The sequence below is a fragment of the Prinia subflava genome, chromosome 2 (assembly GCF_021018805.1).
Source record: "Prinia subflava isolate CZ2003 ecotype Zambia chromosome 2, Cam_Psub_1.2, whole genome shotgun sequence".
In the NCBI taxonomy this organism is placed as follows: domain Eukaryota; kingdom Metazoa; phylum Chordata; class Aves; order Passeriformes; family Cisticolidae; genus Prinia; species Prinia subflava.
The window spans coordinates 18,970,063-18,992,669 of NC_086248.1; the positions used below are offsets into that span (position 1 = coordinate 18,970,063).

A 22,607-nucleotide genomic window follows, 5' to 3' on the forward strand; every position below is an offset into this window, starting at 1 on the left:
AAGGTAGTTTAGTACGCAAACAGAAGAGGGAAAAAACCCCAACTAACTAAATTTCAACAAAACAAGTGATGCAAAGGCAACCACTCACTATCTCTCACAAGCAGAATAATGTCCTGTCAGTCTCTCAGAAATGGCTTGCTCTCCCCAAGCCCTCTCTGCTCAGTATCTTATTTATTTATTTTAATATGTTGGGCAAAGATGTTACACAGCATGGAATATCCCTTTGGTCTATTTGGGTCACTGGTCCTGCTTGCGCTTCCTCTCAACTTCTTGCCTACCCTGGGCCTACTTACTGTGCACGGGCAGACCAAGAAAAAGAGAAAGCCTTGATGGTGTGCAAGCCCTGGTCAGTAACAACCAAAATACTGGTGTGCTATTAATGTTGCTTTAGCCACAAAACAAAACACAGCATCATATAGACTTCTATAAAGAAGATAAGATCCATCTCAGCCAGACCCAGTACAGTATCTAAAGGTGTTTTACTTCAAAGAATTCTCAAATTGTACTTTTTGGGAAGTGGAATCCCTTAGGATTTCTCCATCTAATGTATAAAATGCACAGCACAGGAGCGAAAGTGCTTCAAACTGTCAGGGTGATAACTGAAGTCAGGGGTTTGAATGTTCTATCCTCTTCCATTTATCCTTTAGATTCTAAGAACACTAGATGATAAGTTGATGCCTAAATGTGAAAACTGAGATTTGCTTACTTAATTCACCAAATGTCTAAGCCTTGTTGGAGGTCTGTGATAGATTGGACACGGCTGGACAGCATAAACTTGTCAGTTGAACTAGGGAGGAAGAAAGTGGATGAGACACTATGTAAAAGAGAATTAGGAGTTCAAACAAAGTCTGTGGAAGAAGCTAAAACTTTTCTGGACAATTTATTATTATTCAGCTGTGATGCTTTAGCGCGAAGTTTGGGACAGGAGCTGCCGACTGCCTTAGAAGATGAATTGCTGTAAGTTAAAGCAGCATTTCTGTCCTAGTAGAAAAATAACGATTTCAGGTCACTTTTAGGAAACAGCTAAAAAATCTGGCATACATCTAGAAAGGTATTCACAAGAATTTCTGATACCTGTTCATAGTAGGTGGCCTGTATATTGATTCTCCAATAGAGATTTAAATTATCTCTTTAATATAATAAAGGCAAATACATATAGGGCAACCCACAAAGACCATGGAAAATAATGACAGTGAATGAATTCCTGTTCTGATACATATGGAGAACTGTGGACTGTTTGGCCTGCAGCTACTGGTAGATTTGAGGCAGTTTTACCACATAAAGGTTTGCAGAAAAAGCTTATGTATGCTGCAAGGTGTTAAAATTTCTCAAGCATATTATTTATTGAAGCTTTATTAAACTTCACTTTTGCTTTTGTATTTCCTGAAGCCCAGTAAAACAGCCTCTGACATCCTATTCCACGGTTACTTTATCAACTGTTAGTTATGTCTCTGAGATGCAAAAAAATTCTATGATCAAAAATACAATATTTTGTACCATGTACTTTGCAAAAATCTCATCAATATGAGCTCCTATATGACAGTGATACAGGCATATCTATATGACATGATAGCACAGGCATGATGATTATGCACTTAGTTATCATGTGTAATGAAAAAGGAGAGTTAATTGATAATATTAGTGTTAGGGAATAGAGAACTATCCTATTAGCAATAGGATAGAAGGAAATTTAGTAGCTTCAAAATTAATTCACCTAAAACCAGGATTAATCTTTCTACTAGCTGCTGATGCTAACCGAATTCCCAAGATACAACAGATTATAGGAAAATATTTGTAAGTACTTTACCTTATCTTTGGTAATCACCATACATACCATTAATCTCAGGAGAAGATGAACTGCATGGTTTTTAGTAAGAAGAATTTCATATCTCCACTCAATTTTTATAGAGCAAACAATCCACATCAAAACACTATGTCCAGCTAACCCAGTGCTTCCCCTTTTAGATTACAAACCTTAATTTATCTGTTCCGGTTTTGTACCTCGAGATTCGAGCCATCGACAGAGGAACTGATAAGGTGTCCAGCCAGCGCTTCTCGTATTTTGGTTCATTAGCTATGGGTGAAGAAGGTGAAGATGGAGCCTGTGCAGAATAAATGAGAAACAGTAGGAGAACTTATAAGACAATATAGTGAAAAACCCATGAATATGCATCTCTGGCTCTGTTTGTCTCAGAAGTGAATAATCATCACAATAAAAGCATTCAAGAAACTCAGGATGGGGTAGAGAAATGAAAATCCATATGCTACCCATCTTGATCTTTTTCTCTCGATGCAATTTCTGTACTACTTTAACATTAAATATGTCTAAATTTTTGTTACTATTAATAACTGATACTAGAAAGAAAAGACTTTTCAGTCATAAGTGCCATGATTTTTTTCTAAATGAACCATAATATACATTTGTAGTTTAAACTGATTTGTTCTGTACAACTCCTCTGCATGCTTCTATCATCAGAGAAAAGGACATAATATTCTAATTAAATACTACACTAGAAAATTTGTGCATTGTGACTTTTAGCTATTACATCATTTAACAGTAGATTTAAAATTATGATATCTGTGTTATCATACTATAGATGGACAACTTTTGAAATCTTTGAAGTCTTTCTTCAAATGCCTCTACTAGAAAGGCAGAAGTTGAGCATTTCACTCTTTTATAAAGATAGCAGTAAAATTTACACAAAGGTGGCTGAGAAAGATTCACAGACATACATATTTAGGTCAAAGTTAGGCATTTGTTCTGTTTCTGAACCAAAATTTTTTATCCCGCACTGTGTGTAGAACTTTCCAGCAGAGAACAGAGTTGAAAGTTAGTTATTTTTATATGAGCTATAAATAAGCACTGACTAGTATTTAGGAAAGCAAAGAAACCACAGAATGACTCAAATCCAGTTCTGTTCTGCCCAGATGTTCAAAAGACATAAAACTTACTCAAAATAAAAAGCATCCTGGGAATTGTCTATTTCTTTTTCTTGTTCATAAGGATTTAGGATTATTTTTCCCCCTAAAGCTCCTTCTTACAGTCAACAAGGGCTGATCTTTCTATTTACTTCTTTAAGTAAATCAAAATAGTGACTTTGACATTCTAACAGGATGACTGAGACTTAATGACTGAAGTACAATTTCCCAGTAAATGAAAATTTGTAATGATATTTCTGGAGTTGGTAACACTGAGGAATGTTTTAGACAGCAATCTTTTTGAGGACAGGAGTTTCTTTTAGAGCATTTCTTATACCTAGAACCATTTAGCTTTCATTTGACTGAGATTTCCTGATGTTTTTGCAGTATTTCATGATCAAGTCCACAGACTTATTTTGTTTTATAAATTTAGATACAAAAGGCTAAGCACTCTTTAAAATCTAGCATAAATTTATTAGTATCACAATACCCAGTCTGACACGTTACAGAATTCTGCACAAAGTAAAACAATTGACAGAACCCCATGCAATTTGAACTTGAAAAGATCAATGTAATCCAATGTTGTTTGGAAACCAAAACATCTAGGAACAAAACAGAAGGCAGTTTATTGCAGTCAAATATAAACACTTGATTATGATCACTGATTTGAAATCCAAGAATGAGAAAATAAAGGCATGGACCATCTATTATTCCCACCCTCTACACTCTAAAGATGCAGAAAACATCTAGACAATTTAAACATAAAAATCTTTTTCTTATGAACTATTAGCTGTACTTCTTTTATCAGGTTATTTAACAATATTCTCTAATATTCTAGGTAATTTAAGAGCATTTGCCAGCAAAAAAAAAACCAAAAAAAACCGAGTAGGTCATGTAGGCAATTTAATGTTTTCATTTGTGTACCTTACACTTCAATCAAATGCTTCAGTAGGGTATCAGTATAAAGAAAAAGTATCTCAATGTAAGTAAAAGTCAGAATTTTAGAAAATCTACATCACAGTTATTCATTAGATTAATGAAGGGGGAAATCAAAAGGGGAAAAATAGCCAAGAACACTTGGCCAAAAATATATTAACCCCAAAGTTATGAAATTGCAGCATAGAAATACTCATGCCAAAAAGCTAAACTGTTAAAACTGCTGTAAACTCCTAAAACAAATGGGTCTTTCCCAGACAATTTAAAAGATTTGATATTTGAAAAAGACACTGGAAGGACTAATTTATTTTTTTCCCACAGTTCCAAACTACTTATATCTGCTGAAACCCTACTGCATGATCTGAACATTAACGGAAGAGCAAAAGGATATGAAGGTGGCAAGCTAGTATAAGTTTCAAATATGTATTTCTTATGAACCAGTAATTTACTAATCAGTTTATGGTAGAGCATAAAGGTGGAATTACTCCTCTTCATCTTCTCAAGGACAATCAGGGCATACATATGTCCATAAGACCATTGCATAGAAACAAAATACTATCATAGGACCAGCCGCTCATTTTGTTCTATTTAACCTATAATCTATTAGCCATTCAATCTGAGAATCCTTGATATATACACACCAAAACACATGGATAAAAATACGAAACTGAGGAGGAAGCAAGTACAAAAAAAAAACACAACAGAAAGAGCTGAGGAAGAAGTTAATTATACTGAATGAAAGATAAAAGAACTGCTAAAAATATAGTAAATAAATGTATAGCAATGCGCATGAAGAAAAACAATATTAACTTTCCCCACACTGGAATGGGATATTAAAATGTGATTACCACTCAAAATTTAGATCTTGAAATTTAGATGTTGAACAGAATTGTTTTTGAACAATTAGGTTAACAAAGATTCATTGGTCTGGAAAAGAAACTGCTGAGGGAACTGTATGACTTCACAACTGTAAAAAAATGAATAAGATAGAAAGGGGTTAAGAAACAGTGCTTTGCTTGTCATTTTCACATAAGAAGCAGGGGTATTGATTAGAAGTAAAAGACAGTAGGATAAAAACAGAGAATGAATGTGTTAGTCTATGTAACAAACTGGTTCAGGAAGCTGACCGGTTCACTATGTCAGAAGTCACCGGAGGTGCAGGAAATATTCCCTAGAAATGATTGTACATATTTCCTCTGTTCTTGCATTCTCTTGAGAGCATCTGCTGGGAACAAGCTCTTTGGCTGGCTGGTTCTTTGGTCTGACCCAGTGCAGTGAGCTGGCTGACCTTCAAGGCATTTCTCCACTAAACAGCTGCTGTGCTCATCTTGAAAACTCTTCACATCATTCCTCCACAGCACTAAAATAGAGAGCATCTCTGTAATCACAGCTTTTATGCTCTCAGGCATTTTATACCTTCAGTTTTTTGCTGAGGTCACCAACAATGTTGCCAATTAATGCCAATTTGCTTGTAACACCTGCCCATTAAGAAATCGATTGAACACAAAAATCTCATTTTTGATAGAACAGTGAACAAGAATCAAGTTTTAATGACACATAATCACTACCTACCTGGGACAGCTGTGTACTGTTGACTTGGAGGAGGGTCTGACTCTGTATCCCATTAGCAATCACTGACCTATGAATGACACTGTAGGCAAGTGCTTTAGTGCTTTCTTAAACAACTATATAACAACTCCATATGGTGCAACCAGAAAAATCTTCCAAGAAGTAGAATAAGTCCAGAAAGTCCTCCACTAATGGGAAGTTGTGATCAGACATGTCTTTATAATTAAGTTTCCACTAAGGACATAGGAAGGAAGGGAAAAGACCCCACTGGCTGGGACTGACAATTTTTCATCTTTTTGTGATGTATAATTTGCAGAGTTTGAGAAACTCAGTGATTTTACCTTCCTTTTAAAATCACTGATTTTAAATCCCCGCAAGAAAAATATCATGTCATCAGAAAAAAAAGTCTTTCTGAACCCTCTCTAGTAATTTAATTTCCAGTTACTGCTAGGGCCCTACCTTGAAAGCAGCCACGGTGATTTTAGGTTCATACAGCTTTTTCATTACACATGGAGTTCAGGAAGGCTGAACCTGGGTTAATTCACTTGGAATCAGAAATACTCAGGGTCACATTACTCAGCATGATTAAGTTTGGTTTTAAATGTATTTTTAACCTCATATTACAGTGTCTGCTTTGCAGAAAGGCAAATGATGCCCCATCTTTGGAAGTATCCAAGGCCAGGCTGGATGGGGCTTTGACCATCAACCATCCTGAGTGCCATCATGTGGCACATGCAGGACAAGCAGCTGATCAGGCACGGCCAGCAGGGGTTTAGGAAAGGCAGGTCCTGCTTGACCAGCCTGATCTTCTATTACAAGACCTAGTGGAAGAGAGAAAGGCATGGCATCTACCTGGACTTCAGTAAAGCTTTTGTTTCTGCCTCCCACAGCATTCTCTTGGAAAAGCTGGAAGCTCATGGCTTGGACAGGTGCACCCAGCACTGGGTAAAAGCTGGCTGGATGGCCGGGGCCAGAGAGAATGGAGTTACATCCACTGGGAGCCAGTCACAAGTTGTGACCCCCAGGGCTCAGTATTTGGGCCAGTCCTGTTTAACACCTTTATCGCTGATCTGGAGGAGAGGATCAAATGCACCTTCAGTCAGTTTGCAGAGGACAACAAGTGGGGTGGTAGTGTTGATCTGCTGGAGGGTAGAAGGATCTGCAGAGGGATCTGGACAGACTTCATCCACTTTATCACATTCAACAAGGGTAAGTGCCCAGTGCTGCACAGGGTCACAATGATCCCCTGCCACAGGCTGGAGGTAGAGTCACTGGAAAGGTGGAAAAGGACCAGGGTGTGCCCAGAAGAAGGAGTCCAATGGGCTGGAGAAAAGGTAGCTCTAGGGGATTCTTTTCTCTCTCTACAACTACCTGAAATGAGATTGTAGCCAAGTAGGGGCTGGTCTAGTCTCTCAAATAACAAGTGATAGAACAAGAGGAAATGGCCCCAGTTGCACCATGAGAGGCTGAGGTTGGATATTAGGGAAAACTTCTTCACAGGAACAGTTATCAAGTACTGGAACAGGCTTAAATTGTTGAGTCACTATCCACGGAGATATTTAAAAGATATGTAAACAGGACACCTGCAGACATGGTTTGGTGCTGGACTCAGCCATTCTTGATCAAGCTCAGGTTGGATTTGATGATCTTAGAGGTCTTTTATAACCTAAATGTGTTTATGATTGTCTCAAGTGTGATATCCATTAGGAAAAAATACAACCTTTTACTGATAATTTAGAATTTATCCATTCTCTGCTTTAGAGGATTTAATACTTCAAAGTTCATCATTAAAACCTTGATCCTGTTTCGTAAACATATATTTCTACAAAGCACATGTAAGAGGTATGACTAATCTTGATTACTGTCTTTGTTGACATTGGTTCAAAAAGAGATGATGCTGATGCTGTTATTTGTTTCTCAAAGTAATTTTTGCTGTTTCCATTTTAGTAAGCACTGCTTAGAATTTCTGAAAAGAATATAAAGTATCTCTCTGTAAAATATGTATATGAAAATGGTAGAAACATTAATATATTCGATATTTATATATTGATATATTTTCCTTGTAAAACCAACTCTGGGACTTAAATTATAGATACATAAAACCATAGAGTATCTGAAGTTGTAAGGGATCCATAAGGATCACTGAGTCCAAATCCCTGCTCCTCACAGGCCTACCTAAAACTAAATCATATGACTAAGTGTCTTCAAGACATGCCTTAAACTCTGAAATGCTAAAATAGTTTGGCACAGCTTCATTGCCTTAAGCTATAACTGAAAACATTGGCCATTAAGTTTCAGTGGATTTCATGACAATCTCTTGGATTTTCTCTTAGAAAATACTAGCTTTTGTGCATCTTTTTGATGCCAACTGGAATGTGTTTTGTCAAAGCTCCATTACTAAAAATGTTTCAGCATGCTCAAAAAAAAAGCCTTCAATATAATATGCTTTTCAAATACACAGGTTTGTCTTACACTTATTCTGAAAAAAAAAAAACCAGTTAGAGTTACAAAATTTCTTGCAATAACACCCAGCAACATTCAACTTGGAGTGAATTGGATGTGCTCTCTCTACAGTTTTTAGTCCAGTCTGTGATTGAAATGCATGCATGTACACATATACAGGTAGGTTGATTTTCAGTATATTAATGAACTGATCTATGTATGGCTGAGCATTTTCTAATACTTACTACAGGGACAGACAGAGAGCAAGGGCTTTATGTTGATTGGAGAAGAAAACATGACTGCTCCATTTAGCAGGAAAAGTCTCACATTAACTTGCTTTAATCGTTGAACAACACAAATACGAAATCTTTAGCCAGAAGTAGAGACATGAATGAAACACTTGTGATGCCCAGCAAACAAAACAAATTATGGTGCTATCTACTGTAAATAGGAGTCAGAGCTTTCAACTTGTCTCAGAATTCAGAGGGATTTAATTACGATATCAAAATACCTGTGCATTCCTTTGATGCAGCATGAATTCAGAAGAGGGTCTGTATTTATTTATTTTTAATGGAATTCTCAGATGCAGGTGCACAATTCTGTGACAGTTTTAAGAAGACAGTAATTACCTGGTAAAGTATGCATCACTGAATCATTTAATAGATAAAGGCTTCTATAGAGGAAACATGCTCTTTCAGGTGAAGTAACAATTTGGACTTGTAATATGATGTCTTCGAAATTCACTGAAAGCAGCCCCTTTTAATTACACAGCTCTATCTACAATATTTTAATTGACAGACATTAAATTAAATGGGAAGAAGGTGAAAAAGCTTGTGAAAAACTCCTCCTTTACTATCACAGAAAAGAAACACTTTTAATTCTAATGTTGCATCAGATACATGCTTTTGAAATATAATGATTACTCTGTAAGACATTTAATTCTTTTTAATTAAGGTATGAGTTTACAGACACAGAACACCCATATATGATGTTTACATAGAGCCTGAATAGCAGTACATGTTAGGGACTTACACTGCCTTATTCACTGCAATAGCTATGCATTTAAATCAATTGGATTACTATTCTACCAGCGAGGAACAAATTTAAACCCTTTCAATTACATAAATTTCTCTAGAGGTGATTTACAATGGAAATATTAATGAATATTTCATTACATCTGTGCTGCTAGGTGCTAATACATTATTATTTTTTTAATGAACCAATGGGGTACAAGCCTGAGTAAGATATTTGTAGAGAATACATATGGACTATTTGTCAGAATTTTGCACCTTTTTCTTTAATTTGCTTCCCTTGAGCTAGTATGTAATTGGTTTCTGAGTAACCTCAACAACCTTGCCTGGAACACCTTTCCAGATATATTTTTCCTTTGGGGATAGGGGACAGGGGCCAGAATAGTTAATATTAAATCTCAGCACAAAAAGTAGAAAGTAATTATGACTCCTCATAAACTACAATAATAGTCAGAAATCAAAACCCAATATTAAATGTATATAAGGAAAAGAAAAATTACAATGTTGAAACCCTTATTTTTTAATATTTTTTTATTTATAGTTTTACACTATAAATGCAAGTGTACCTGAACATCAGCTGTTAGACTTTTGGCAGCCTTTTATATCCCCAAATGGGGCCTGCAGTCCTTGCTTAGAAAAATTAGTTCAAGGTTAGGGAAACTCTTTGAACTTCACACAGTCTGCACACCCCTCAGGATAAATCTGAGCCTTGACTGTTGCACCTCTCTCTGAGATCAGTGTCAATTTGTTGCCAGAGCTCGTGGAAAAACACTGGATGCAACTTAGAAGGAGAACTTGTTACCTCAATTTTACTACCAGTTTTTTCCATAAGCCACCTGAACTACCAGGGTTCATCTATGCTAACATCAAATTTAGAAACATTTTTCTTTTTTGCTGCTGCTGTTGCAAACTCAAAATGAGACAATTCATAACGGTAAAAATCAATGTATTCACATGCAAGGGCTTAAAAACTAAAAACACACACCTAACAAACTGGGAAATTTCTGAGCAGAAGAAATGATCAACCTGATCAATCAAATGTTAAATACTGGAAGAAGTAACTCTGCTGGAAGGATTAGCAGTGACTGTAGGCATTAATAAAAGTAAAGGATAAGACTTTTAAAGATAACTCTTATTCATTTCATTAATGTCATAGTGAAAGTCCCAATCAACTCTAATACCAGTTAGAAAACACAGCACTACTGTACAGCTAAGTCTAAACAAACATTTTAATCCAAAAGATTTTCCTTACAATTCTGTTGTAGTGGAGTAGGAAGGTGTTATTTAAACTTTTCTTCCAGCTTCTATTGCTGTGATTTCTGAGAGCTATAATCAGAACAGAATATCTGGATTATTTTTCACTGAAGTGGAAGAGGGATAGCCATTTCATATTCTGTTAATTGAGAAAAACTTAGTTGCAGTGCATTTATCTCATTTCATAAAGGTCTTCAACACAGCAGCAGTCCAAACTAAGTGCAGCTGGCTGTGTTTGTCTGTTTTACCTTTTGCTTCACCAAAAAATAGAAGACATGGTGATGATTACTTTCACGACAGTACACTGTGTATCTCTAAGTGAGATATTTTCTGTATTTATTACATTAATCATTTCATGAATTTACATCACCAAATAATACACTGTGAAGTGGAAGTCAATTCAAAATTATCTCTTTTTCATACTCCATGAGAAAATCATGGATTTTCAGATCACGACTTGGCAGAGGCAAGCAGTATCACACATGAAATCATTCTAATAGAAAAGATATTGAACTGAAATCCTGAAGTTTCTCTTCTTAAAATGAGCTACAGAATGACAAAAGCTGAAGAATAAAATAAACTTTAAGAACAGTCAGTAGTGTGTTTGTACGAAAATGGAAGACACTACAGAAATATTCGAAAAAACAAAACATTGAAGCTTTCATACAAAGGACAGACATTTAATCTCAAGTCAATGTTCTGGTCATACATTCCCCTGAAGTATCCATCAGAATGGATTTTACTCTCAGAACAAGCATGTCCCCCTCCCTGTCTTGAATCCTTTTCCCTTTTTGCTGTTTAGTGTTTGGGAACGAGTTGCATCATTCTCTCACTCTGGAACTAGGACTGCCATAGACATTAAAGATGTAGCATTCCACTGGTCCAATCAAGAGCTGAGAATTTGTACTCTTTTCTTTTTTAAAAATTTGATGATGAAGTAGGCAATGTCTTTTTTAAAGAAAAACTCTTTAATTCAGCAGATAAAAAACATATCAAGGAAAAAATATTTTAAAGCAATTTAGAAAAATGTAAGTGCCTGTTTAGCTCCATCTAACCAACTAAACATACACTATCAAAATTAAACTAAAAGTTCTTAAATTACACAAACACACAGAAAATAACAGTCTACTCTGGTCTCACCTCACTTGTTAGATCACATCATTTTTAGACAATTCCAGGAAGCTGGAATCTCAAATAAATGAAAACCTAGTATACTCTGCCTTGGTGTTGCAGCAGCCCTCACTTTAGAGGGGAGAAATGAGCCAAGACACAGACTTCTTTATCACAGCACAAAAAGGGTCCTGGTTTATTCCTCTTTACAGCTCAGCCATCCTGACTCCACCTATTCACTGGCTCTGGCTGCAGCAGCTCCTGCTGTAGGTTTCCCTTGCAGCCTCTGACTGCTGGTTATTGCCTGCTAAACTCTGACTGCAGGGATCAGTTTGCAGACTCTGACTGCAGCTTTTACCCAGCTACACTGGCACTGCAGGTTCCAACAACAGGCTCTAACTGCAGACCCAGACTGACCTCACAGCAGTGATTATCTCCCTAGGATCCTTCTTCATTAATTTCTTATTCCTTCTTCCTTAAAGTTTCTCCTCCTTCATGATCCTCACCAACTAAGCCACTCCCTTTTATCACACTTATCTTTATTGGCTATAGTTGTGACTCATCAGGGGTGAGGCTGTATTGAGTAATTAATACATCTGTTACTTATCAGGGGCAAGGTCAGCTGTATTCTACACCTTTGTATTGTAACTGTCCTATTATCCTATGGTATCTTAAACCGTAGTTTGTTTTATTTACAAAGTATTTATTTACAACTATTTTTTCCACCACTAATTTCTCCAGGGAGCTGGCCTAAATCTCTAGGAAATTTGGATCCAGTAGGATATTTCTACAGCACTTTCTTCATTGTTTTAGAGTTAGAACTCTCCAGGTAAACAACCTGTACTCAGTAGCCTTGAGACCACCTCCTTTGTATGTTCCATGTTCCCTTCTGGAGGTTTAGATTGTGTTCAATAAAGCACTTATAAGGAACAGGTGAATGTAACTGCCACTGTCAATTTCTGTAGCATTTGTCACAGTGCCCAGGCTCAAAATAATTAGGTGTGAGGAGAGCACTTCAGCTCATTTCTCTGGGTTTCAGAGAACCCAGTTAAAGTGCTGTATTGCAAACTGCTCTGATATTATAAAAGAAGTATATAAGACCTGAAGATGGTATCACTTCACACACAACAGATGCTTCACAGCAGAGGTGACAGAGACAGGTGAAATAGAGGCAAGACAGCACCAGAACTGAAAATGATACAATCATATTGGGCAGAAAGAGCTTGCTGCTAAAATGGCTAAACTACTGCCTCTATGATCCAAGCCAGCTGTAGTGCCTTGGTATTGTTTTTCACAGGTCCATTGTTTATTATGGCATGGGCCTGAGTGTGGTTAGGAAGGCAAACTGCAACACAAACTTGCAAGATGCAGTGTTCAAAGTGAGTCCGATCTCCCCCACCAGGGTGATGTAAAAATGAGATTCAAATATCATTAGCCTTATTAGGCAATAGCATTACAAGAAATGGCAGTTCTACTTTTACTTTACCATAAAACTGAAAATATTTAATATAATAAAACAGAAGTGCTCACTAGATTGTAGTTGAAACACATTTATAACCACTTTTCAAGCTATGATCACAATTCAGTTACACTCACAGCTTAGCTCAAGAAAAGTTTGACCATGCAGTGCATCATCTCAAAATCCAGTCAATCCTGCTCAAAATACTTAGAGTCTTGCTTTTGAATTTCACAATAAGATTCTAGCAATTTTTCTTTTTTTTTTCTGTGAAGGGAGATCATGAATCTTATGATCTATGCTATATTGTCCTGTTTATTCCACTTATAGGTCATAGTGTCTGCTGTACCCATAGCTCTCCATGTGAGTTTATGTCAGGCTTCAGAAAAATTAAGTGGTGTATAAAATCAACCTAGTACCTTACTATTAAACCTTTTTTAATTTCTGTTTTTCTGTTTATATTTCAAGCCTATATCCAGTCTTTTGTGTGCTATCTTGCAACTAACTCTAAATTACTCTGTTACAAGTCTACAAAACTCCAGTCACTTATTTATATTTTTGTAATACAAGAAGTTCAAAGTGTGCAATTCCCAAAGTAGTCATAATGATTATTAAAAATTATTTCAACACACTGATTCTAGCATTTAGTGGGCACTAATTTACTAAAATGTGTTAATACTATCATTGGCCATAGCCCATTTCTTATAACATAAGCTCTTTGCAGAAAGGACTTTCTTTGCCTGCAGAGAACATTGCAGACATTGCAGATTGCTGGGCCCTGAGGTTTGAATTGTTTAGTAAGACCACAGTACAAGGCAGTTAAAGGTAATAATCATCTGGATAACTGCAAACAAATAAACATGAAACCCTTCATATCTATGACCAGTTTGCACACCAAACACTAACGTACAGGTATCAGCATAGAAAAGCATATTTCTATTTATTTACCTATGGTATATAATACCTTTGTATTACCATATATGAATATATTTTTAGCAGATGGAAACAAGCTTTAAGGAGTAGTATAGAGAGACGGTGCTCAAGGAAGTGCAAAGCTTGAGAGAAGTACAGTCAGCATCAGATGATATCACTGTCTGAGAAGGAAAGGAAAAACAGAGGAGAAGCCTTTTGTCCATTCAGTGGGAATTCTCTCTATATGATTTAATATCCAATGAAAGACTAGAGCTGAGATTTGTTAGGTGTCAAATAGGTTTTGAGCATGAAGGTCCACATCGTTGTACAGCTAGTATTTATGTCTTCAATCTTCATTACTAAAAGGACAGCACTGTTGCTTACTAAGGCATCCTATCTTTGGTGACTACCATTTTTCCTGGATAAAAGAAACTTCTTTTTTTTCCCCACAGTGCTGCAATTAATTTAATCACAGTTGTTCACTGCAGAACAAAGAACTGAATATCCTCTGGGTTAAAGAAAGAGACATTTTTCCTCTTTTATTTCTTTCTGTTTTCCCCCCTATCTTTCCTATTAAAAAAGTTTGCTTCAAGAATTGAACTTTACATTATTTTCTTAATTCCACCTGATTTTCAGCATCTCCAGCTGGATTAAATTTAACAGTATAATGCTACAATTCAACAAAGTATGACAAAAGTTCACGAGAATTCATGTCTGAATAATGATTAAATCTTACTGTGTTCACTCTTCCAAGCTTCTCAGCTCTCTCAGAGTAAAAAATCTAGCAGCTCAGGGCCATGTGAGGACTTTGTAAGTACAGAATTTTGCAGTATAAGCACTTAAAAATCAATCAAAGCAAACAACAACAAGAACAAAACTAGGTGGTCTTACTCTAGCATTTTGAAGCTCAAAATGGGAAAAGATCTTACACAGCTTACACCCACCATGCTTTTATTATTCATTTGCATACCGTGTTAGTTGAGTTTCCATTTAAATGTAAGCCACTGTCAAAGAGAGGTGATGAAGTTCCACTGCTGTGATCACTGGATGGTCCAGGGGAACCTGGAAATCAGATCAAGAAAAATAACTGCTGATGTTAAAATATATGTATATATCAGACAATATCTATTCCAGCTGTAAAACACAGGAAGAATTTTTAATACAATTCACCAAACCAAGATTAATGGTACTTGTATTTTAGAAAGACAGACAATCAAATATCCATATACTATACTTAATTCTAGAAAGAAAAAAGGTATCTAGATGTCATCTGAGACAGGCTGTGCTCATGGGATCTATTTGTATGCTTAACTGTTTACAGGATTAACCCTTTTTTCACTGAGAATGAGATCCTCAAAACCAAGTAACAAGTTCAGTTACACAAAATACATTTAATAATTTAAAGACAAATTTTTTATCAAGTCTTGGAAGTCTCACCTTAGAGTATAACCACAGACTGTATTTATAAACAAAGATAATTGGAAACTCTCAGGCAAGTTTGTACTGGACACATACATACACTTTATTAATGGATATATCTTTTCCTTAAAATGCCAATTATTTTTAAGAAAGATGTTCCTTCCCAAATTCAGAAGCTGAAAGCAAACAATCACCCCAAACTGCTGATACTATGTCAATATCCTAAGACTACACAGTTATAGTCTTCAAAGTATCTCTCCTGTTAGCAGTTATGCATCATGATCCTAATTTAGTAGTTAAAAGTGACTCCAGGAAAGCTTAATACTTTTGGAACATATAATAATGGAAACAGCACAAAGTTACATTATTGTGCAATTTCTACTTAAATGTAAGATGTTAACAAATAGCACTAATGATATACCATTACTGTCAGACAGCACTTGGTCTTATCAATAATGCACATAAAATCAATTGCACAGCACTGTATTCATCATCACTGAAAACTCATTTATCCATCTAAAGAATTCACCTGAAATTGCCTGTAAATCATCTCACATTAAGTCTGTCAAGTATAACAACACAGAAGTCAAAAAGCCATTCTTAGTCACATATTTTTGCACGTATCTTTTCCATATATCTGGGAGATTTAGCAAAATGGAACTTAATTCAAGTAAAGCCATTTTCTCCATTAGAGGCCTGTCAGTACAATGCTGACGTCTTAAAATTATAGCCTGAATTCTGGAGTTTCAGCATGTTTTTGTTTGCAGTCCTTTCTGTACAGGATTAGGTCATGTAAGCAGAAGGAGTCCTAAGGGTCTAAATCAGGCACCGACTCAAGTAACTACAACTTTTTGTAGCTCTCATATATGTACAGCAGCCACAAAAATACATCTTCACAGTCATAGACAACTACAGCTTGATGGAACAGAAGAAAATTCCTATTTTTAATTAAAAAAAAAAACCCAAAAAAACCAAACAAAAAACAAAACAAACAAAATAACCACACACCAAAAACTTGGCATGAAATTCTCCACTGAAGAGTTTGTCTGCTGGGAAATCTGACTGTCTCCAGCAGTAGACAACTATCACATGTTCATGAATCAATCAGATTCTGAAAGTAGACTCATCCCACCTATTCAGCAATTTGAGCATACCAAACGACATGAATGAGTTCAGGTATTTACAAATCTTTAAAACCAGTTTTTACCATAACACAGAATACTACATTAGAATAATTGACTATTTTTAAGTAGAGAAAACTTACATCCATCACATGGGAAAGCTAGGAATAAAAGGTTAAGAAAGAAATTTCCCTTCTCTCACAGTGCCCCAGCAGGTTTACTCTTTGGCAGCTTTCTTCCATTTTCATTGTATTCCTAGCTACACAGCCTGTCTCAGACCATGCCACATCCATCACTTGACTGCAAAAAGTTGATAAGTCTTTTAGTTTCTTCCCTGCTGTTTCTGCATCACTTACTCATGGACTACTCCTTTATGACCTCATTCAGCATTTTAGAAGTTCCCACTGCTAATGCTCAGCTACTTTCATGGAAGGTGCAGTGCTCTCATCTCTCCAAGGAACTCTGTTTGCCTTCCCACATGGCAGCCCTAGAGCAAACAAGGCTGTTTCTCCCCGTTCTTAAAACAAAACACAATATGATCATGTACTACCTGCTACTGCACCCCTTGCCTAAGTAGATGAGACTCCAAATCAAGTATAAGGTAGAATGTCTGGAACATTACTTCAAGAAAGATTATCAAAATGTTTATGTTAAACAAAACATCTGGTAACTCCTCCCTCCATGGCCATAATTACAGAAATCATAGAATATTCCAAGTTAGAAGAGACCCACAAGGATCTTTGAGTCCAACTCAAAGTGAATGGCCCGTAAAGGGAAGAAGCCCACAGCCTTGGTGTTATTAGCACCATGCTTGACCAGCTGAGCTACAGCATCCTGCTGGGTACTGATGCTATGAAAAGATGCATTTTCTATGTTGTGAAGTTTCCAGCAATCGTTACTGCCTCGATGTGTGATCCCATCCAAATCATGGACAATCAGCCTAAGAGAAATGCAAACCTACCCTATGACAAGCATCACCTGTTTAATTTACTTATTCTCAGCTTGGCATTCTTGTTCATTTGGGAAGGTTGGGTGAGCAAGGATCCTGTGGGAGAGGAAAAGACCTCTTCCTGATCTTGACCTGAGCAGTAGCTGAGAATGTTCAGAGGAAAAAACAACAAACAAACTCATGACATACCCCGTGAAATAAGAAGGGGTCAGAGAGACATCAAGATGGAAAGGATACGAGTCTGCAGTTCACAGAGGAGACTGAGATGCCCCTGTGGGTAGCACAAAAAAGCCAGGCAGGACTCCAGGGTGAGGGAAATACACTTTGTTGTGACCACCAATGATTTTGGAGAGCCAGCAGTAACTCAGGAAATCACCCAGTTAGCTGACATTAAACCTAACACAAGAACTCATTTGTAGTGGTACAGGTAGGAGTGGTTTATAAATCGTTTTACAATATTTTTGACAAAATGAATCAGATTTTTCAATTCAAGACATTAGGTATTTTATTAATTATTTTAATAAAGACTAGATTTTATTTTTAACTTTAAAAGCCTTATACTTTCTAGACCTGGAAAAGTCTCTGTTAAAGTTCTGGACAACTCAGCAGTTCCATCAAAGGAGGTTGGTTATTTCAGTCAGTGAATTATACTAAATCTCTACATAACAAACAACCCCCAATATACACAACAGCAGAGCAACGTACAGCAAACAGTTAGCAAGATTTTATTATTAACAACAATTTGTCTTATGACTGACATTGTTGAATACTGAAGGCCTCTCATACATAAATAAAAACTTGTATGTTGAACTTCCTGATTATGGCACAGGCAACCTCCAAAAGACAAAAAAGTCCATTCCAGAACAACCATAAAATTAAAATCAAAGGAAACACTCTTGGTTTTTAATTATACTGTAAGCTTTGTAAATCCAGAATATTCTGATCATTTGGTATAACTATCAAATAGAAAAAAATTGAAAACAGTCTGTTTTAACAGAAAATGTCCTGAAGAGTTTTCTTAGCAGCAGTGAATCTTACTTAAATGGATTTTACAAGCCCAGCTTAACTCTGGGGTGGGTAATGAACTGAGATCCAGAAAATCCTTAATGGCCATACCCAAGAGTTGATGCCATAATTATTCTGTAACAGGCTAACAAATAGCCTCATAGTAAATTTTAACTTTCTTACCCAGCTCAAAAGTCCAAAATTCCTCCTCTTGGTTTCAAGAAAGACAAATCTACCTTCTCTCTAGCTGACAGAGACCTTAGAGAAAGCCACAGCCACGGGATGAGAAATCATCCTTGCCACGGAGCTATGCAACCAAATGTAGCAGATCTTATTGGCCCATAACAATTCTGATCCAGGCCTGACAGTTTTTTGAGAAATAAAGATTTGTCCTATGCAAAATTCTGCCAAACCATGTGCAATATTTTATAAAACTGCTGATCAAAGAAATAACTGTAGCAGAGAATATTTGTTGGAATTATTTCATTTACCATTATGGGCAGTTCTTTAATAGTCTAGTAAGTGCTAGGTGTCCTAGACAGCTGTGAAAGAGACAAGGATCAATACTGGCATATCATCCTTGATTGAGGCGCCTCCAAACACAGAAACAAGCAGTCCTTGTCTCATTCTTATGTGATACTTAATCAGTATGCCAAATTCTGTATTTTTTGTTGGCAATAATGAAGGAGTAAAACAGACAAAAAAATGTTGAGAGTACTGTAGGTAGATATTTTCATGTTATGACATCTTGTGCTTTTGCCGTGACATGAGATGGTGTAGGGAAGGGAGAAATACGAGAAAGAGGCCAGGGAGACAGATGCTACTCCTGATGATGTGCTCATAGTGATGATATGGGTTAATGGGAAAAGACATTATGATTGCAGTTGACATGAACATACCGCAGCATTAAAACTGCCAGCACAGCAGCTGGTCTGATCAAATGCTGAAAGGTAGGGGACCAAGTGCCTGAGTCTTCTGGGACGCCAGGAGAGGCCAAGATATTTTAAAACTATGCACATATGCACTTAAATCCTGCCTGCAGAGTGATTTAGAAATTTTTTATTGCAAAATGGAATTGCTACTTAGCTTTTTATATGTGTCATTGATGCTTCATGACTAGAATTCCCTTTTGTGGCATGGACTTGTGTAAAGCTCTTCGTAACATGGAGTGTTACAATTTTTAACTCCATTACTATTCTCTGTAATTCCAGTTTATTTACTGTCTTAAAGCAGAACTGTTTTCCCTAATTTTATCCACCTTATTTGCTTATTTTCTCACCACAAGAATGAATATTTATAGCAAGCCATTTACCAAAGATCGGTTGACTCACAGACCTTGGTCTCAGCCTTTATTGGATGGCTGCACAGAACGTTCTAGAGAGGCACATGTAAGCTCTTATGGAGATACAGGTTCAGTTCAGGAGAAGGGTAATTTCTTAATTTCCTTACATGTCTGATCATACCTAGCAAGTTCTTTTTTTGAGCGTGTGGTATAAGGCTGGGATCATGTATAGGACTAGGCAGGGTAGTATAATGCTTGCCAAAAATTTCCTCATGCTCTGCATAAAGGAATCAAGTCTGATAAGCTGCTCAAAATAAGCCATTTGTACACAAGATATCTCATTTTGGCAGCACTGCTGTGGTCTTTGATAGTCTGGTAGCTTGTCTAAAATGGCACTGTCTTCCCTGTTCCAGAAAAGGTTTTCTTTGAACAACAGGAATCAGGGGCAGAGCCCAAATTCTGCTATCTGGTCACATCGAGAGGGGAGATGGCCTCCCTGATGATCACTGCTTTCTCTTTCCAGAAGGAGAACTTCATGGAAGCAGTGCCATGATCTCAGCCTCCCAGACAGGAATGCTCCAGCATCTCCTGGTGAGAAAGACAAGTTCCCCAGGATGAACAAAGAGGGCACCAATATTTCTGGACCTAGGTGAACTACTTGTGAAGGTGGCAGCCAGCTCATGTAGAGAGTGTGCTAGGATTTATTGGCAAGGGTTTATGGGGTGGGATGTCTCCAGAAGTGGGGAATGGTTGGGGCTCCCCTGTGCCGGACACAGACAGATCTGATCCCACATTACCACTGAGCCGGTAGCACCTCTGGGAAACTATTTAACAAAGGGTAAAATGCAGCAGAACAGAGACAATAGTAAGGAAAAGAGTGACACAAAAATAAAATGAACCTCAAGATCAGTGAAAAGGTGATGGGCAATTTATTTGTCTCTGTTTCTCATTGCCTGTTTTAATATCTGTTTTAATAGGCAATACACTTATCTAAGTTTCCTCATGTTAACTCTGCTTTGGTGATGACAGTAATTAATAGCTAATCTCTTTTGACCTAAGAGCTTCTTTGTTCTATTTTCCCACCATGTTCTGTTTGAGAACAGGGAGTGAGAGAGTGTCTGAGTGGGAGTTTGGCTCTTAGCTAAGGTTAATCAACAACAGGCAATACAGTTCAAGTATGTGCTGTCAGTCTACAGGATGAGATACAAGTTCTAGTAGGACTGTCATAGTCACAAACGGATATGTCCAACAACACAGACACTACTGGTAAGGTGCTGTTAGCTTGCTAAAATCATGTTTAAGCTTGGACACAGTTATCCAAGGCATTTTAGAGTTATCCAACATAATTTTAGAGTTGCCTGATGATCTAATAGGAAAAGTAGGAAGACCAAACCTGAAGATTCATTATAAGAAACTCTGACCATATATTTTCAAATGAAAACGATAAGCAGTAAGCACCGAAAGAAACATTTTAGCATGAAATGTATAGTTCAGCTTAGTAGAGGCCTGTCAAGATGGCTTTTGACAGGTACAAAAATCTAGATTAAATGATTAACACTCTTCTAATGGAAAGATCTAAACTATGACACCTATGAGTCTGTTGAAATTAGGAAAAACCAAGTACATAGTTGAGCCCAACTTAAATAACTAAATCTAAATCAGTCCAAAAAATGACACATGTTTCAAAACTTTTTGCCGACTTTGGAGAGAAAATAATCTGTTAAAATAAACTGGTGCAAAATTATTTAATCTGATTAAAGAAACTGATTTATTATGAACACTTTTCTACTTGCAACACTGATCACAACTGTGCAACTTGAATATTTTATCTGCTAACCCAAAGAGCCCCAAAATTTGCTGATCTGTATTGTTCATACATTTTTTAGTATTGTTACCGTTGAACTACTCAATTGTCTCAACATACTTCTGCTGAAAAAGACAATCAAAATAAAAAAGTATTTTATGAAATAGATATAATTAATTTTATCCATTTGTTTGGCAAGTGCCCTGTATGGCAAGGTACTTACCTTTCAGGGTAAATGTATGATTCAAATGTTTGCAATCACTACTTTATAGTAGTGTATAGTAGTAGTATTTAGGCAAAGCTTCTATTGAAAAACTTTCAGCTATCATCCATTACTATACTGCATTTTAATGATTTTTTTCAGTTTTATTTTGAATAAATTATACATAAGCAGCAAGGGAGTATGCATTTGATTCTTGTAAAGTAGACAGACAATTTTTCTATTGTCTATTTCTTCCTGTAAAGCACTCAGGGATTGAATTTCTATTTCTGTCACTGTCAGCTTATTAAAAGAATACTACAAAGAGGAAAACAAATTACTCCTATTCACTAATTTTCTCTTACCTAATGGGAGCTTTAAAAATGATGGAGCTTCCCTGAGGTACTGAACCGTGATGGTAACTTCATCGCCAGCATTTCGCAGTAGGTGTACCTGTCAGTGTGACAAATAACAACTACTTTAAACCAAAGAACCATCAGTCATGGAAAGCACATTACTTACAATGAAATCAGCATTCCTGTTGATCTGTAACAAACTCACTGTAACAATTTCTGACTTAGTATGTAGAATAGTTTGAGGATCAAGCCACACCAACAACAGAAAAGAGTAGGCAAGACCAGCAGAAGAAATGAACAAATAATTTGCTGGGGAACTGATATTACATACCAACTGAACACAGCTCCCACTAACTGATTTTATAAAACTGACGTAGGTAGTAGGGAAATATGTGTTTATTTAGATATAATACATTAATTTTGTCTGTATACAAACAGAAAGACACATTAATACATCATACACATCTTGATCTTAAGTATTTGGTTTGGTTGATTTGGGTAGCAAACATACTTTTGTGTATCAAATATAGTCTTGAGTTTTATGTCTTTATTGTCTATAAGCACTTGTTAACCAAAAGGAAATACATACATCACACACTCATATAGACATGCTTTAAACCATCAGAATTCACTTTGAGGCATAGCACACTACCACATAAAGTGTTTTTTCAAATGCAGAACTACAAATAATATCTCTGATGGAACTCAGTTCCTACTACAGGGCACAGGTATTCCCCAGTTTCATATCCATGACTCTCGGGAAACAGGTATTACATTTGGTTTGCATGTGGCCTGCACACACAGGGTCTGCATATCCCTGATCCAGTTTGTCAGAAATGGATG

The 22,607-nt window shown here is 36.6% G+C and overlaps 1 protein-coding gene across 1 annotated transcript in view; it reads right to left on the reverse strand.

Annotated features, from left to right (window-relative positions):
- The window catches only part of SNTG2 (syntrophin gamma 2), a 241,352-nt gene that overhangs the window by 66,939 nt on the left and 151,806 nt on the right, over positions 1–22,607 (reverse strand). Inside the window, exons 7-9 of the mRNA XM_063389285.1 lie at positions 21,774–21,861; positions 14,600–14,691; positions 1,975–2,102 (exon numbers count right to left, since the gene is read on the reverse strand). Of these exons, the coding sequence (XP_063245355.1) occupies positions 1,975–2,102; positions 14,600–14,691; positions 21,774–21,861 (308 nt within the window). The remainder of the gene's footprint in view (positions 1–1,974; positions 2,103–14,599; positions 14,692–21,773; positions 21,862–22,607) is intronic.